Source organism: Leucoraja erinacea, chromosome 2, assembly GCF_028641065.1.
Source record: "Leucoraja erinacea ecotype New England chromosome 2, Leri_hhj_1, whole genome shotgun sequence".
NCBI classification, from domain to species: Eukaryota; Metazoa; Chordata; class Chondrichthyes; order Rajiformes; family Rajidae; genus Leucoraja; species Leucoraja erinaceus.
The window spans coordinates 81,878,411-81,897,154 of record NC_073378.1 but is presented as its reverse complement, the minus strand read 5'-3'; the positions used below and the strand labels follow the sequence as shown (position 1 = coordinate 81,897,154).

Below are 18,744 nucleotides of genomic sequence, written 5' to 3'. Positions count from 1 at the left end.
GGTGATGTTTCATGTTGGAACCCTTATTTAGACTGAAAATGGGGGGAGGGGGGAAGAGAGCTGGAGGTAGGTAAAGGCCAGAACAAAGCAGAGCCAGCAACATATGACCAGAGAAGGGTGGAACCCAGAAAGGCCTATTGTTGGCTGGGGAAGAGGTGATAACGAAGGGATACAGGAGAATTATGGTGGTGGAGGGGGTGAGAGAAGGAATGCAGGGTTACTTAAAATTAGATAAATCAGCCTTTGCACCACTGGGTTGTAATTTTCACGAAAGAAATACTGCTGTTCACTCACTCTGACAGTGGAGGAGGTCCAGGATGAAAGGTAAGAGTAGGAAGGTGAGTTAAAATATTTGGCAAGCGAGAGATCGTGTAGGCCAAGGCCGACTGAGTGTAAGTGTTCATCAGACTTGGTTTAAAATGTTTTTGTAGTAAAACTAATTATTAAAACAATTTAAATTAAGCATCCAAAAACAGATTAAGGCAATATTTTGAGTAGTGGTGCCACTTGTTATACTTCATATGTACATAATATTCTTCATGTAAAATTAACTTATTTTAATGTGGTTTCTTGCATCTCTTGTACTTCACCTGTCTGTCCATGGGCATCACATACAATATTGTACCTCTCTGACTTAATTGCACTGGCTGCTGAGTGGAATAACATTGGTAGCTGGATAGCTATGTAACGAGAAATATTCCCTGGTAGAATATGGTCATAGGTCATACATGACAGGAGCAGAATTAGGCCATTCAATTATGGCTGATTTATATCCTAACCCTATTCTCCTGCCTTCTCATAACCCCTGATACCTGAACTAATCAATTGATAAAAATACATCTATTGATGCTCCTGAACACATCATCAGTGATGTAACCTGGGGTCGTCATTGGGTGTTTCGGGTCTTTCAACATCAAACACCCTCACCCAGGCAACCCAGCCGTGGTTGGATCAGACCACGACTTATGTTCAGGTGGCATTCGCTCCTCCCCATGGACCTTCTCTCCTGATCCAGAGCCATCTCGAGGCCTTCTCCGCTGCCTTTGTGATGTTCTTGATGGCTCTTCTCCTCGCCACTCCATTGATATCCAGTGCACTCGAGGCTTTGTAGAGCGATTGCCCTGCAAAACCTTTCCAGCCAACCTTGATGGGCATACACCTTGCATTCCAGCCCCCTGAGGCCTAAATTGTTTCTGTTAATTCAAAAAAAATATGCTGGGATAACTTGGTGAGTCAGGCAGCATCTCTGGAGAATGTGGATAGGTGACGTTTCGGGTCGGAATCCATCTAAAGCAGGGTCCCAACCCAAAACATCGACGTTCCATGTCCTCCCGAGATGCTGCCTGACCTGCCGAGTTACTCCAGCAATTTTTTTAAATTAAACTAACGTCTGCAGTTCCTGATCCTGGAAAAGTGGAAAGGTTTTTTTTTTTTTTACTTTTTTGTAAAATTTTAAATGTCAAAAGCTTGTAATATATACCAATCTGAATGAAACTTGTTTCAATCACATCTCAGGACAATGGTGAGTAAGATGGGCCAAAATTGTAGCGCTATCATGTAGCGTTTTTGTGCAAATATAGGTACAAGCTACACTTATAGAATCAAATATAGAAACAAGATGAGAGTTTTCATAATATACTAGACCAAGTGCAGATCCGTTGGCGTGGGCCTTCAACACAAGCTGTTCCTGAATGTAAGATTCAGGCACTCTCCTGGTCTCCCTCAGCAATTCTCTTTATAAAAAACAAAAATAATTAAAATTCCAATTGCACTTGCCCTGCGTGTTGCAATAGCAATTCGCCCTCCCCCTGCTAGTCTATCCATTGTGGCTTCATCAGTTGAAGCTGCCATTGTGACATCATCAGTTGAAGCTGGTCGGTTTGAAATGAAGGTATTTTGATTTGTTTTCAACTTTAATCAGTAATGGTGAGAAATAAAGCATAAAATGTTCAGTGAAAGTGATCTCTGCCTGCAGGGGGAAAATGTGAATTGGAATATATAAACAATTTTGTGAAGGCTGGCATTTTTAAAGCTTTAATTGTGAATAACATGTCAAATATAGGATAAAATTGTCACTGCTCACAGAGCATTGTGACATCATTTGAAGCTGGTGGTTTTAATTTCAAAGTCTTTAGACTTTTTTAGACTTTTAATCAGTAATGAGTCGAGAAATAGAGCATAAAATGTTCAGATAATGTGATCCCGGCCTCGAGGGGAAAAATGTCAATAGAATTATGCAAAAATGTTATTGTTTCCGTGTAGTGTTTTGCAAAGATGTAAAGACAATCACACACTCTCACACCAGCAAGTTGACGCAGACTTCAGATTTTCATTAATAACTCGAGAAATAAAGCATGACATTTTCAGATGAGGCATATTTTGTACTCCAGGGGAAAGATCTCTACCGGAATATGTACAAAAAACCCACAAGAACAAACACACATACATCCAAGATCAGACTTTTAATAGTTACTAGACCAAGTTGGGTCCCGTCCCTTCAACGCGAGGGGAGGGGGGTGGGGGGGGGGACTGCGGCGTCACACATACACTAATCACTCCTCGCACACACTAACCACCCCCCTTAATATATTAATTTGCTCCTTTTACCCCATCCCTGCCGTATCCACTCATGCATAGCCCCCAACTCACAGGCACATCGGGAGGGGCACAGAGAGAGAGGGCACAGAGAAGCTCTCAAGAGTTGTTGGGGAAACCTGAGCCAAGGCGCTCGCGTTCATCGACCGAAGCTCTCGGGAAACCCGAGCCGAGGCGCGAGCATTCGATGACCGAAGCTCTCGGGAGTTGCCGGGAAACCCGAGCGGAGATGTGAGCATTCGTCAACCGGAGCTCTTGGAATTTCGACAGGGCGACTTTTGAACAACGGGGGAGAGGAGGGAGGGGTGGGAGGTGACGTCAGTCGCAGCGGGAGCAGACGGCAGATCCATTGTCACGTCATCAGCAAAAAAACCTGGAGTTTTGAATAGAAAGTTGGATCGGATTTGTGAACATTTTTATTAATCACTGAAGAAATAAAGCAGGAAATATTCAGGTAAGCCGCTTTTGACTCCGGTGGTTAAATCTCTACCAGAATATGTAAACATTTTCCCGTTAGCGCGTTTAGCGGTAGGCGGCGCGACTCGTCAGCAGCGGCCTCTGCAGCCCATCTGCGTTTTTATTATTTGTTGTCCATGTTTCTATGTAGTTTTTGTTGTTTTTTGTTGGGGTGTGTGTGTGGAGGGGTGGGATGGGAGGGAGGGGGTAACTTTTAAATCTCCCTGCACGGGAGACCCGACCTTTTCTTTGTCGACCGGGGACTCTGGTGCTGACGACTCACCTCACCGTCGCGGAGCTGGCCGAGTCCAGAGCGGGTGGAGCGGTGGTGGAGCGTTGCTGCTGCTGTGGCCTGACCTCCGGAGATTCGGAGGCTGCAACTGCGGGTCTGGCGAACGGCGGCCCCGGGAGCCCGCGGGTCCCTGGAGGGAGACCGCTTTTCAGGGCTCTCGCAACGGCGACTTCTCCCGCCCGAGTTGCGGGGTCGAAGAGCTCCTGGAGCGGGGCCTGACATCACCGCCCCGCACGGCTTAGAATGGCCGCGGGACTTTGCGAGCGCATGCCGGGGGCTCTAACACCAAGACCTCGCACCACCCGGCGTGGCTTCAATGGCCGCGGGGCAATCGCCAGCCGGGGGCTTTGACTTTGACTCTGACATCGAGGGGGGGGGGGGGGGGGGAGAATGCAGTGGAGAGATAAGTTTTTTTGGCCTTCCATCACAGCGATGTGATGGATGTTTATGTAAATTATGTTGTGTCTTGGGTCTATTTGTTTGTAATGTATGGCTGCAGAAACGGCATTTCGTTTGGACCTCAAGGGGTCCAAATGACAATTAAATTGAATCTTGAATCTTGTTGTTACTTCGAGTAGATGTGATCTCACACACACACACACACACACACACACACACACACACACACACACACACACACACACCCCTCCCCATCCAAGTTTTAGAGTTATAAGAGTATGATTCAGGTTCCTGGGAGTCAACATCTCCGATGACCTCTCTTGGACCCACATTACCTCTACTCTGATCAAGAAGGCTCATCAGCGTCTCTTCTTCCTGAGGAGACTGAAGAAGGTCCATCTGTCTCCTCAGATCCTGGTGAACTTCTACCGCTGCACCATCGAGAGCATCCTTACCAACTGCATCACAGTATGGTATGGCAACTGCTCTGGCTCCGACCAGAAGGCATTGCAGAGGGTGGTGAAAATTGCCCAACGCATCACCGGTTCCACGCTCCCCTCCATTGAGTCTGTCCAAAGCAAGCGCTGTCTTCGGAGGGCGCTCAGCATCGCCAAGGACTGCTCTCACCCCAACCATGGACTGTTTACCCTCCTACCACCCGGGAGGCGCTACAGGTCTCTCCGTTGCCGAACCAGCAGGTCGAGGAACAGCTTCTTTCCGGCGGCTGTCACTCTACTACACAACGTACCTCGGTGACAATCACCACCATCCCCCCCCCCGGACACTTATTTTTTTTTTTTATTCAAATCGTTTGCTATGTCGCTCTTCAAGGGAGATGCTAAATGCATTTCGTTGTCTCTGTACTGTACACTGACAATGACAATTAAACTTGAATCTGATCTGATACAGATATATTTTTATCTTAATTTTTTTGAAAATGGGAAGTTTCTGCTTCAAGGTAGAATGAGATGCAAAATAATTAGCCATTAAGATCATGCCTAGAGCTCAGGAAAATTACTGAAAATAACAAATTATACAATTAACCAAATTATAGGACTAGCCTATTGTTCTGATTTGACATTATTGTCAATCTACTACCTACCTAATAAAAATGTTAAATTCAATTCAAACGTTATATAATTGTAAACTTACTGAACTAATTTACTTGTTTAAAACTTTCATTCTAAAAAGATTAAAGCTCAAGATTTCTGAAATTATTAAGTGACAATACGCAGGAATGGATCAAGCTCGATGGAGATGCACAAGGCAATTAATGTAATTGGAGAATTATGAATGACAGAGCAAGATAAACCAATTGCCTTCTAAATGGGACATGTGGCACAGCAATTTCCAGTGCAATGGACCTTTTGAACCTTGATTATTGCTATTTCCCAATGGCTTTAACAAATTCTGACCTGCCCCATCCATTCGCAGCAGACCCGGTTCTCCAGATCACAAAGTGACACACTGCAGTAAAAAAATCTCGTCTTGCCCATATGTACCACGTAACATTAAAATTAAAATTTGAAATTGATCCAAATTTTGTCCAAAAAACTGCCACGTTTGGTGCTATCTCCTCACTTTTCCAGCTTTCTTCTCTCCCCCAAACAATCAATTTGAAGAGGGGTCTCTACCCAAAACATCACCTATCCATGTTCCCAAGAAATGCTGCCTGACCTGCTGAATTACTCCAGCACCATGTTGTTTTGTGTATTAACCAACATCTGCAGTTCCTGGTTTCTATATATTTTTTAAATCCTTTCTTGCTTTTCAGCCTCTACCAATTATTTATGTCATTGTTTCAACTGTGTATGAACAGTCAAAATCTCAATTTGTGATGTGACTCGCTAAAATAAGATAGTGCATTGCTAACATTTAGATCAGTTGTCCCTAAAGTGGTTGGTATTGTTCCCTGCTGACTGCGTGATTGCCCAGGGGGTGTGCTAAGAGGCAATTGGATGGCAGGTGGACGGTGCATTGGACAAGAGATGTGGCAGTGTACACTTGAAAGGCTTACGGGGCAGCTATTTTGCCATGGGCACCACAGAACCCTCTGAAAGCGCTCGCTGTTTTATTAAATAGTATTTCCTGGAATTTCTCAAAGCTGGGGAACTGGTATCACTTCATCAAGCCCATCCATTGCATTGAAAAATAACTGTTATAGGCGGCTCTAAAAGTCAACCAGTGGGGAATTAGATTCAGAAAACCACTGGCATTAAATTAAGCCAATAAATGTGAATACACAAGGCTCATCAAGCCAACCGGTTGGGATAAAGCAGGTCAACCTAAGGGAATAAAGGTAGGTCCACAAATATTCCAATGGGAATAATGGTGGCCAACCAATGGGAATATGGATGGGTAATAAAGCAAGCACATGGGATTAAAATAGGCAAACCAACTGGAATAATAACAGAATCTCAGCAGGCCACTAAGGAGAAAAGGGGAAACAATGCAATTATTGGTAATGAAGGAATCTCATTGGATCTACCAAAGGAGATAAATGTGGCTACAAAGCTCAACCAATGGGGATAAAGTAGGCAAACCAATCGGCTTAAATGACGCACTAAATCGGGATAAAGTAGTATCAGAAAGTGACCAGTGGGAATTTGCAAGATTATCAGGCCAACCAACAAGAATAAAGATCTGTTCAAAAGTCTACCAAAACGATAAAATTAGGCCAACTGATGGGAATAAACAAGGGCAAGCAGTGAGGGAAAGGAGTGGGCATAAACAACTTCAATCAGGACAAAGAAATATGGCTCCAGAAATCAATCGATGGAGTTAAATCTAACATAGCCGGGCGATGAGTAGCTCAGCAGCGCAACCAATGGGAATAGAACAGGTTAGTCAATGGGGAGAACGGTCTCATCAGTCCAACAAATGGAGCCAGTATTGGTACAGCATTGATTTCTCTAATTCCAAGTAAACCTTGCATTCCCGCTCTCTCCGTTCTTCCCCAACCCTACTCGTCCGACTACTTTCACTAGGTATGTTACAAAACCTACCTGAATCGTCATTGGGAATCTGCCCACAGCCAGGTCCGCGATTTTGGCGCTGTTTGGAGGGGGCGGGTTTAAAACGCGATTTTTACTAGGCTGTACTAATCGCAGATGTTCAGCCTAGTAAATCATTAACGAAAAATTGCTGCAAGACCCGGTCGCAAAAGGTATTATTAGTTTTATAGGCCTCGATAATATAGTTATAATAGTTTAAATTACTGTCTCATTCCACAACCTCTCGCAGCCCCAGGGTTTTATAAAGCAAACAATTAAAGGTATGTACCTTATTTTTACATTAAATGGGGCATATATATAACCCTGAATATCAAGTTATCTATAGCGAGTAGTTCATTTTGGGCTTTTTATATCCCGCAGTATTTTTCTCGGCATTTGAGGGCACAAATCCAGCGCGATGTCAACATTCTAAACCAGCGCATTCCACATGAACCCACTAGAAAGCCGATTTAAATGGGCATTTATTTACAGCAATTGAACACTAAATTCCTTCCATTTGGCCTATAAATTAATGTAAATTAGATATAAAAATCATGTTATATTGTGAATTATTTGTGAATAATCTTTGGACACTTGGGCTATTTAAAAATGTTAATCTTTCCTTAAGAAATGGGCTTTTGACTATCCAAGATCACAGCGTTTTTGTAATGTCCATTGAAAATCAATAGGGTGATTTCACCAAAGGTCAAATGAGCGTAGATCCCCCTCACGTGACCGAAAATTTTAAGTGGAGGACATCTCTCAGTTTGGTACATGTAAGTGAATGGGGAAACACGCACTTTCCCACCCGTTAAAAACATGGAAAACGGACGATTTTTGAGCTGAAATTTTCTGTGCTAGTCGGGGTGACTGTGAAGCACAGCGACCTAAATTTTCAGGCAAAAAAAAAGATAGAAAGTGAGGTAATTACAAGAGGGAACTGAAGGTAGAAAGCGGCGGAAGTGAACAGCTGACAATTGCCGTGGTGATTTTAAGATCCAAAATATCGGGAATTATCGCGTTTGCTCGCTGAATTTCATCAAAAGTAAGTTAATAATGCCTTAGTTTTGATGAAATTCAGCGAGCAAACGCGATAATTCCCGATATTTTGGATCTTTAAATCACCACAGCAATTGTCAGCTGTGTACTTCCGCCGCTTTCTACCTTCAGTTCCCTCTTGTAATTACCTCACTTTCTATCTTTTTTTTTGCCTGAAAATTTAGGTCGCTGTGCTTCACGGTCACCCCGACTAGCACAGAAAATTTCAGCTCAAAAATCGGCCGTTTTCCATGTTTTTAACGGGTGGGAAAGTGCGTGTTTCCCCATTCACTTACATGTACCAAACTGAGAGATGTCCTCCAGTTAAAATTTTCGGTCACGTGAGGGGGGATCTACGCTCATTTGACCTTTGGTGAAATCACCCTATAGGGAACAAGATGCTAATTTCCGAGTGAAAATGGCCATAATTTTTTTAATACTTGAGATATGAAAGTGAATTTGGTGTCAAATTAAACTTATTGTTATGCTTTATCTGATGGGATAAATTGCAGACTTGATTTTTAAAATCTCAAAATTTTGTAACATTGCTACTTTTACCGTCCATTCGTTACCACCTCTTCCACAGCTAACACAGTGGACCATTGTGGGCTCCATCATTCCTTGATGCCTGCTCTGATTTGTTCTGTACCCTTCCACGTCTCTCGTTTCCCTCTCAATCTGAGGAATGGTCTTTGAAATATACTCGAGGAACTCTGCTCTATAATCGTTGAATGACAGCGCGGCCCAACCGCCCGGCCGGCGCAGTACGGACCAGCCACGTGAAGGTTACAGGCTCACCACACGTCATCACGTCCCGTCCTGCGCCAGACCGGCCAGGCTCACCACGCGTCATCACGTCGCGTCATCACGTCCCGTCCTCCGCCCGGCCGGCCAGGTTCACCACGCGTCATCACGTCCCGTCCTCCGCCCGCCGTGTGACGTCAGGTCCTCGCCCGCCGTGTGACATCACTCAGCCCGCGCCCGCCGTGTGACGGCAGGTCAGAGCACGTCCCCCGCTCTGTGACGTCCCCAACAAAATAAAGATGACCACGCTTCGTTATTTGAAAGAAAACATGGCGCTTTTGTCTCTGCGGAGTAAGGTTAATATCAAGATTTGACGAATACAAGTTATGGTTTGGTCACAGGTCACAGAATGTCCTGCCCGTGTTCCTCGCAGCGCCTGCTGATTGGCGGGAGGGGTGAGAGGCTCCGCCTGCTGATTGGCCGTTGCTGCTGCCAATCCCTGGCGACGGCCCTCGCTTCTCATTGGCTCCGTCAGCATTGTGTGCTCGTCATGACGCGTCGTCGTCCTTCCCACTGATTGGTCCGCGGGCCGTCAGTCAGGCAGGTAACCCCGCCCCCGGCTGTTCCATGCTTCCATTGGCTGATTGCGAGCTGCCTCGCAGTGTGATTGGTTAAACCCCGCAAGTCCCGCCCACCTGTCCTCAGGCGGCGGCAGCGGGTTGGGCCCATTCACCCATTCACCACACAAATGGCTCCATTGGACACCTACAGCTATTTACTTTTACCAACAAGCTGAGCTGACAGGAAAAAGTCTGAGAAGTGACTGACCCTCTGCCACAAGAACCGACTTGACATTAAACCTTTGTGTGCCACTGGCAGGAAGGCAAAGAAATTCCGCCGGGCCGAGGGGCTTCATCCACCAGCCCCCATCCAAACCCATACAGACGAGCATTCAATCCTGACGGAAATCTGAGGAGTTGGACTCGAAGGGGGAAGAAAGTGTAGGCGGTGTTGCATTCTGCCCTTCAGCCCTAAGATGTCCTCAGTTGGCTTCGATGACTTCTCGGGTCCCTGCTCCGAGTTGGCCTTGCCGCCACTCTTCGGTGGCAATATCCTGGAGAGCGAGCTGGAGCAGGAGGTGGAATTTGCGGACACTGGGCTGAATGGCGACACTGCGGAGGAGGAAGGGGCAGCGAGGCTGCGGGAGCTGTACCGAAACAAGTACCACGCGTTACAGAGAAGATGCAAGGAAATTGAAACGGTGAGTGTCAGAAGAGCCAATTTAACACCCAATTGCTCTGAGTGTGAATCCAGCTTCAGGAAGAGCTAAGCAGGGTTGTTACTTAACTGAAGAAGTGTTACATTGTTGGGGGAGATGTATGAAACTTTGAGCAGATCAGGCAGCATCTGTGGAAGTAGAAACGGAATCAACATTTCAAGTTTGGATCAAACTGGGAAGGAGAGAAAACAAATCGGTTTATAATTAAAGCCATTGATTTATTCAACACGTAAACAAACCCGGGGTGGTAGATTGCAACCTTCACGTGGTCCGCCCTGTTTCGACTAATGCAATCAACTCGACGTGCACACACAGAAGATCAAATAGAACAAGTTGTCCTACAACTTTAGGCTGTGCACGCCACACGAAAGAAGTGAAGAAGAAGAAGTAAACAGACCATTCATCCCAGTTGACCAAATTGGCCAACCTGCAAATATTCTGATTTGCGAACATTTTAACTTTTTCTGAGCTTTTAACATCTATTTTCCTGACAAATGTCTATCAAATGCGGTTGTTGAAACTGCAACAACCACTTACTTGGGCAGCCCGTTCCATATACATACCACCTGTGTGGGTGAAAAAATATGTATTTATTATTATTAAATCTCACCCCTCTCACCTTAAACCTATATTCGCTCTGGTGTTTGATTCGCTAACCAAAGAAAGGATGTGCATTCACTTTTTATGTCCCTCATGATTTATGTTTGCCCCTTTGAGCAATAAAGTCCTAGCCTGCCCATCCTCGCTCTATAACTCAGTCCCTCAGTCCTGACATCCTCAAAATTCTTATCCACACACTTTCCAGACTAATGGCATATTTTCTCTAGAAGGTGACCAAAATTCAACACTGGTGTGGTGTCATCAATGCCTTTTACAACTGCAACATAACATCACAATTTATGGATACAATGCCCATTAATGGCCTGATGAAGGCCAGTGTGCCAAAAGCTGCTTTCACCACCCTAACTGTGACATCACTTTCAGAGAATTCTGTACTAGCCCACTTACCCAACTGATCAGGATCTGACTATAATTTTTGATAACCATTTTTGCCATCTATTTTATTCTCATCTTTAAACTTACTAACCAGTGCTTCATCCAAATCCAAATAATTAATATGGATAACAAATAACAATGGGCCCAGCACCAACCCTTGACGCACACAATTAGTCACGAGCCTCCACTTTGAAATAACAACCATCCATCACCACACTCTGCTTCTTCCCAACAAGCCAATTTTTTATCCAGTCGGCTAGATCACCCTGGATCACATACAATCTAATCTCCCAAGCAGTCTCCCATTCAGATCCATAGCAAAAACCTTGCTGAGGTCCATAAAACCTTTTTTTTTATTTCAAAGATCTCCCAAGCACAAAGTCACGCTGACTATCCCTAATCAACCCCTCTTTCCAAATGCACGTACATCTTCTCAGAATCCCCTGCAGTAACTTGTCTTCGCCAGTTGTTGGGCTTACTTGTCTATAGTTTCCACTTTTTTTATTTGCAGCCTTTCTTAAATAAAGACGCATCAGCCATCCACCACCTCTCTGGCTCAGGATTCCTGAATATACTGGTTTAGGCCCAGAGATTTAGCTACTTCATCCTTCTGAAAACGACCAACAACTCCCACTGTTATGCGGACCATGCCCAAGATATCCCCATCATCTTTCTTGAGTTAGTGTTCATGCCTCCTTACACAAAAACACAGAAGAGTAATATTAATTGAGTAGCTCAATCTATGCATCTTGATAAGCACATAGACGTTTAATTTGTAAGTAACATTAGCTATTCTTACTTCAAAGTGACATTAGCAAATTTGCCGATGACACAAAGCTGGGTGGCAGTGTGAACTGTGAGGAGGATGCTATGAGAATGCAGGGTGACTTGGACAAGTTGGGGGAGTGGGCGGATGCATAGCAGATGAAGTTTAATGCGGATAAATGTGAGGTTATCCACTGGTAGCAAAAACAGGAAGGCAGATTACTATCTAAATAGTGTCAAGTTGGGAAAAGGGGAAGTACAACAGGATCTGGGGGACCTTGTACATCAGTCTATGAAAGTAAGCATGCAGGTACAGCAGGCAGTGAAGAAAGCGAATGGCATGTTGGCCTTTATAACAAGAGGAATCGAATATAGGAGCAAAGAGGTCCTTCTGCAGTTGTACAGAGCCCTAGTGAGACCACACCTGGAGTATTGTGTGCAGTTTTAGTCTCCTAATTTGAGGAAGGACATTCTTGCTATTGAGGGAGTGCAGCGTAGGTTTACAAGGTTAATTCCTGGGATGGCGGGACTGTCATATGCTGAGAGAATGGAGCAGCTGGGCTTGTACACTCTGGAGTTTAGAAGCATGAGAAGGGATCTCATTGAAACATATAAGATTGTTAAGGGTTTGGACATGCTAGAGGCAGGAAACATATTCCCGATGTTGGGGGAGTCCAGAACCAGGGACCACAGTTTAAGAATAAGGAGTACGCCATTTAGAACGGAGACGAGGAAACACTTTTTCTCACTGAGAGTGGTGAGTCTGTGGAATTCTCTGCCTTGGAGGGCGGTGGAGGCAGGTTCGTTGGATGCTTTCAAGAGAGAGCTAGATAGGGCTCTTAAAAATAGCGGTCAGGGGATATGGGGAGAAGGCAGGAACGGGGTACTGATTGGGGATGATCAGCCATGATCACATTGAATGGCGGTGCTGGCTCTAAGGGCCGAATGGCCTACTCCTGCACCTATTGTCTATTGTCTTTGGTTATTTAAGGGGCCCTATTCTCCCCCAAGTTACTATATTTTTCCTTTATGCTTATAAGATACCTGGGGATTTCCCTTAATTTTCTCTGCTATCTAATTTCTCATTTTTATCCTAATTTCCTTTTTAAATACAGCAACTGCAGGAACAGGAAATACACTCCTGCATCCTTATACTCCTCCAGGGATTCACTTAATCCTAGATGCCTGTCCCCAACATACCTCCTCCTTGCTTCTGACGGGAGCCTCAATATTTCTTGTCATCCAAGGTTCCTTACTCCTGCCAGCCTTGTCCTTCATTGTAACAGGAGCTTGGAGGCTTTATACTTTGTGCAGTTTAATGATATCAACATTTATTTTGCCCCAATTAACTTGGGAACATGTTGTGTCCTTTCCCATAGATATTTAAAAACATTTTAAAAGTATATTCACTGCTCCCAAAGTGATCTCCTATTGACACTTCAGTCACTTGCTGTGCCTGTTTCCCAAGAGTAGGTGGTTTTACCCTCTCCATGCTAGGTACCTCGATATATTGCATGAGAAAACTTTTCTGAATATATATAACAAATTCCACCCCATCTGAACTCATAGCATTATGGCAGTCTCAGTCTAAATTGAAAATGTTAAAATATCCCACTATAACAACCCTATTATTCTTGTAAATTTCAGCAGTCTCCCTGCATATTTGTTCCTCTAATTCCCTTTGGCCATTCAGGGGCCTATAGTACAGTATCAACAAGGTAATCATCCCCTTTTCATTTCTCATAAACCTTCACTGGATGATTTCAGTAATTTTATCCTGGGTTACTGTTTAAAGTAAATAGGGTCAAAGAGATTTCTGATATTAAGGGAATCGATGGAGATGGGACGCTGCTGGCAAATTCATTTCACTTGCACTTTATGTGCAACCGACGAATAAAACTGATATTGATTGATATTGAATAGGGCAGGAAGATGGCACTGGGTTAAAAAGAAGCCTTGATTTGTTTGGATGGGGCAGCAGGCTTGAGAGGTTGAGTGCCCTCTGCCTGCATCGACTCCGTCTATTAGGTCTTAACCACATGCACATTGACTGTAACAAATAACAAAGATTGAATTGCCATTCACAATTTCTGTTCCAGGTAAATGAAAAACTCTTGAACAGACTAAAAAACGTAAGGAAGATAACGCAGAGGTTGAAAAAGGAACGAAGGTACCATTTACAGTGGTGTTCTTGGTGGTGTTACTCTGTAACTGCCCGGTAAACCCCGAGTTGCAGAAAGACAGGAAATCAGCTAGGGTTCCTGCTCCCTGATCCTTACCCAGTGGCCTGTTTATTATAGGAAGGAGAGGAGAAATTAGCCAAGGTTTCTACTCCCAATCATAAAAAGCTTTTCACTTAACCTCAGCACACGTGTTAATAAACTAAACTGAATCCAGTAACCTATGGATTAGAGCGAGGAGAGGAAATGAGTGGGGGTTACTGCTCCCAATCCCTTTCTCGTGATATCTGAGTTAAAGAGAGAGTGGATGTAATTGTGATATGACCCTTGGTTCAGAGAGAAAGGGAAAAACAGCCGGATCACAGCCCTGTGACCTCCCCTATGTTTGATGGAAATCAACCAGGGTGTGATATGCTCTTGTCTTTCTCTGTGCTCACCAGGTTCCTGATGAAGTGTCTGGATTCTCATGGTGATTCCTACCGCACAGCCCAGCTGACCATACTGCTTGAGGTAATAATTGCTCTTCGAGCTCAGTATTAAACATTATCACTGACTTCCTCTCCACAGTCCTCGCCTGAAAACTCTTTGACACTACATTTCCCATTTCTCTTATTCAAACCACTCCACATCCATCATTCCTTCCCTGTCTCAGTAACCCATTGAGATCTCTAGGCTCCTTCAGTGCTGGTCTCTCTCCCACACCCCAGCCATTGTTGCTGCACCTTCAATTGTCAAAATCACTACTGGGGTGCCCATCTTCCCCACTTTAGCCCTCTTTAATCTTTCTCCCTTGAGTTGGTGTACTTTAAAGATGTATCACGTTGCTCATTTGGAAGTTGTTCTATGGGGATCAATTTTTCTCAGCCAATCTCAGGGCAAGAAGCATTCTCATTCTCAGCTGATGCCTCTGGAAGTCGAGGGAAGAGGGGGAGAGAGAAGTACTAGATTTCTCATAATTTATCTTCGCCAACCATTCTCCTGAGTTTCAGTGTTACTGGCCCAACCCCATACAATCCCTCAGGAGGTGGATCATCCTTGAATCGGGGATTGGGGACAGAGTTCCAGGATTCAATCCCATTCACAATGAAGGAATGGCTGATGTATTCCAAAGTTGAGACGGTGAAGAAGAAGTATTCTCCTTCACTCAGTACCCATGACCGACTGGGTGGTGGAGGTGGCAGGTTTGGAGGTGCTGTTGCACAGGACCCATGGTGCATGTTGTAGACGGTGCACACAGCAGCCATGGTGCCGTGGTGGTGGTGGTGGTGGGCTACTTTGCTGCTTTGCTCTGAATCGTCTCAAGCTTCTTGAGTTTTATTGGAGCTCAACTAACCCAGCCAAATAGAAAATATCTCATTACACTTGTGATTTGTGAATGGTGGAAGAGTGATGGTGAATGCGTGGCAGAGGGTGAGTCAAGGACAAACATCCACGCATATGGAGAATAATCCAGCACACTATTAACTTGTGCCTTGTTGATCGCACTTGTAGATGTGGAAAGGTTTAGTGAGCCACTCACTGCAGGATACCCTGCCTCTGACCTTTGTAGCTACATTATTTAGGTGGCTGGTCTGACTGAGTGTTTGGGCAGTGCTGATCCCCAGTCGGGACATGACAATGGCCATGCCATGGTTTGGGGAGTTTGTTTGGTGACCAGTGTCTATACGTCTGCAGGACGAGGGCAGCCGAGGTGCTGAGGAGACGCTAGTGGACACACATCCCCCGAGCAGCCAGCTCCCAGAGGGAGAGGAAGCCCCAGCGGCCAGACACAGCTCACAGGGATCGGTCAGTCCCACGCCCAGTGAGGGGGGCACGCACAAAAGGAAGAGGGCAAAGGACGACAGGGAGGCCCCACCCAACAAGAGACATTTGACTTCCTTCTATAAATTCAGCCGTGACATCCCCAAACAGGTACGGTAGCACCCCCCTCCCCCTCACCGGGCGTAGGGCTCGTTGGCAGTGTGGATATTGGAGAATGCAAGGGGGTCGGGTCCATTGGAGTTTAGCTGTGGGAGTGAACGGGACGGGGTTAGATCTGTTGGGATTGTCAACAGTGGGTATGAGATGGGATTGGGTGCATTGGGATTGTGGACAGTGTGAGTGGGAAGTGGTCAAATTCATTGGGATTGTGAACAGTGGGAGAGGCGGGTCCATTTGGAGTACAGGCAGTGGAGTGAGTGGGAAGGGGTCGAGTTACTTTGGATTATGGACAATGGGAGTAAATGGAAAGGGATCGGTTCTACTAGGATTGTGAACAGTGGGAATGGGGTGGGGGGGGGGGGGGGGTCAGGTCCATTAGAGTGCACACTGGGAGTGAGTGGGAAGAGGTCAAGATCATTGGGAGAGTGGACAGTGGGAGTGGACAGGAAGGAGTTGTCTATTGGGATTAACCATCACTTCTTGTATCTTTTCCTTGCAGGATTCCAGCGATGGGGAGTTGTCACCCCGGGAAGGGAGTGAACCCATCTCCCATCCCTGGAACACTGAGAGCCCTGAAGGGAAGGTTGTTTACAGAGAGTACCCCAGCCCAGCTGTCTACCCCGAGTTTGACTGAATTCCACAATCCTGGGCTTGGAGACAACCGAGGAAGGGGGCTTGTGTGTGGACAGAAACTGATATTTGGAGGCAGACCAGTTCAAGGAACCTGAACCTCCACCCCAATCATTCCAGGGCCCAATCCCTCAGATACCCATCCACACGTTTATATCAATGACAGCAGTGTCATTTAAATAAAGCAGCAAAACTATAATATTAATGGGATCTTCATTTCAGTAGTGTTGTCCTGAGTGCCCACACTGCGGGAAGGGCGGTGAGGGAGGGTGACAGTGTGGGGGGAGCGCTGAGGAAATGCCACGTTGCAGGAGAACAGTGAGTGAATGCTGCGGTGTGGGTGGAGCGCTGCCCACTTTGTTACGGAATGGACAGTTAGGGGGTGTGGTGGTGTGGGAGGAGCGCTGAGGAAATATAACGTTGTAGGACCGGCGGTGAGGGAGAGCTACGTTTTGGAGGGATGATAAGACAGCACTGCATAGTGGGAGGGGCGGTGAAGTGTATCAGATTATAATATAGCAGTGGGGCATATCAGTGTCACAGTGAAGGGTTTGAGGCGATTCAGTGTGTCACAGTGAAGGGTTTGAGGTGTATCAGTGTCACATGGATGGATGTGATGCATATCAGTGTGTCACAATGAAGGGTTTGAGGCGTATCAGTGTCACAGTGATGTGATGCATATTTGTGTGTCACAGTGATGGGTGTGTGGCGTATCTGTGTCACAGTGAAGGGCGGAGGCGTGCAATTCTGGTTGCCCCATTACAGGAATGATGTAGAGGCTCTGGAGAGGGCGCAGAGAGGCTTTATCCATTGCATAGCTGCCAAGTACGGATTTTCCGTATTTTGTACGGAAATGCGATAAGAATACGGATTACTTTGTTAAATACGGATTTTTTTTTCAATCGGCCCGACCCCGTTTCATCTTGCTCCTTAAAAAATGCAAGGATATAAAAAGTCATACTGTACCTCTAAAAATTATAGCAGATTAAATCTATTAGTATTTTAATTTTCAAGATCTGGGTGATTATTTTTGTAAGCTTTGATCTGCCTGTCCCGCTCCAGGTTTAAACAGCGCTGTCAGTTTAGCGTGTGGGAATTTAAACAAAGAGCTGTCGGCTACAGCTCTATGGGTTCTAAATATAACGCTACCGGCTGGAACGCTATGGGCTCTAAACATAGCGTTATGGCCACAGCGCTATGGGTCACAGACTGTCTGGGGAGGGAGAGAGGGAGGGTGGAATAAGAGAGGGAGGGAGAAAAAAAGGAAGGGGGAGTGAGATGTGAGGGAAAGAGAGGAGGGAGGGAGAGGGCGGCTACCAAAATGGCTTCTATTTCATCATCTGGAGCTAAAAACAGGAAGCAGCCATTCAAACAGCAGTATACAAAGAGATGGCAATGAATGCACGGTAGAAGACATGTCAATTGGTAGCAATGTTATGCATTCTTGTACTCTTACATGGGTATGACCGCACATTTAAAAAAACAAAACATTATTTCAGCAAAATGGCACTGTGTAAAAATACTGATTTCCTCAGCAAAATACTGATTTTCAGGTACTTGAATACTGAAATGCTCTGACAAAACTTGGCAGCTGTGCCATTGCAGGAAGAATGTGGAGACCCTAGAAAAGGTGCAAGAGAAGACTTGGCTGGAATAGAAAGTATTAGTTACAAGGAGAGGATGGACAAACAGGATTGTTTTCTCTGTAATTCTGGAGATTGAGGGGAGACCTGATAGAAGTATATAAAATATGAGAGGCATAGATAGGGTAGATAGTCAGAACCTTTTTCCTAGGATGGAATTATTAAATACTAGAGGGCGTAATTTTAAGGTGAGTGGGGCAAAGTTTAAAGATTATGTTTTTTGCATAGATGAGTGCCTGGATGTTGGTTTAGACTGGATAGGCACATGGATATGCAGGGAATGGAGAGATATGGATTATGAGCAGGTAGATAAGAGTTTGTCTTGGGTAGATACAAAATGCTGGAATAACTCAACGGGTGAGGCAGCTCCTCTGGAGAGAAGAAATGGTTGGTGTTTCGGGTCAAGACCCTTCTTCAGACCGATATCAGGGGAGGGGGTGTGACAAAGATAGAATGTAGTCGAAGACAGTAAGACTAGTGGGAAAACTGGGAAGGGGAAGGGGATGGAGACAGAAAGCAAGGGCTATCTGAAGTTAGAGAAGTCAATGTTCATGCCGCTGGGGTGTAAACTACCCAAGCAACATATTGAGGTGCTGTTCCTCCAATTTACATTGGGCCTCACTCTGACAATGGAGGAGGCCCAGGATAGAAAGGTCAGATTGGGAATGGGAGGGGGATTTTAAGTGCTGAGCCACCAGGAGATGAGGTAGGTTAATACTGACTGAGCGGAGGTGTTCAGTGAAGCGATCGCGGATGCTGCGCTTGGTCTCGCCGAAGTTGAAAGTTGACACCTGAAACTGCGGATAGAGTAGAT

The 18,744-nt window shown here is 45.3% G+C and overlaps 1 protein-coding gene across 1 annotated transcript; it reads left to right on the top strand.

Annotated features, from left to right (window-relative positions):
* The first annotated feature begins 9,206 nt into the window (after nt 1-9,206).
* Nucleotides 9,207-16,486, top strand: tfpt (TCF3 (E2A) fusion partner). Its single transcript, XM_055659415.1, has 5 exons — nt 9,207-9,778; nt 13,657-13,727; nt 14,178-14,247; nt 15,412-15,648; nt 16,157-16,486. The coding sequence occupies exons 1-5, from the start codon at nt 9,554-9,556 to the stop codon at nt 16,289-16,291; spliced, it is 738 nt and encodes a 245-aa protein (XP_055515390.1). The 5' UTR covers nt 9,207-9,553; the 3' UTR covers nt 16,292-16,486.
* The last annotated feature ends 2,258 nt before the right edge of the window (nt 16,487-18,744 follow it).

Excerpts from the sequence above, each read along its gene's own strand:
- tfpt (XM_055659415.1), top strand. The coding sequence starts at position 9,554 with ATGTCCTCAGTTGGCTTCGATGACTTCTCGGGTCCCTGCTCCGAGTTG. Across the intron at positions 13,728-14,177 it reads AGGTTGAAAAAGGAACGAAG|GTTCCTGATGAAGTGTCTGG; the intron begins GTACCATTTACA and ends TGTGCTCACCAG. Across the intron at positions 14,248-15,411 it reads AGCTGACCATACTGCTTGAG|GACGAGGGCAGCCGAGGTGC; the intron begins GTAATAATTGCT and ends ATACGTCTGCAG.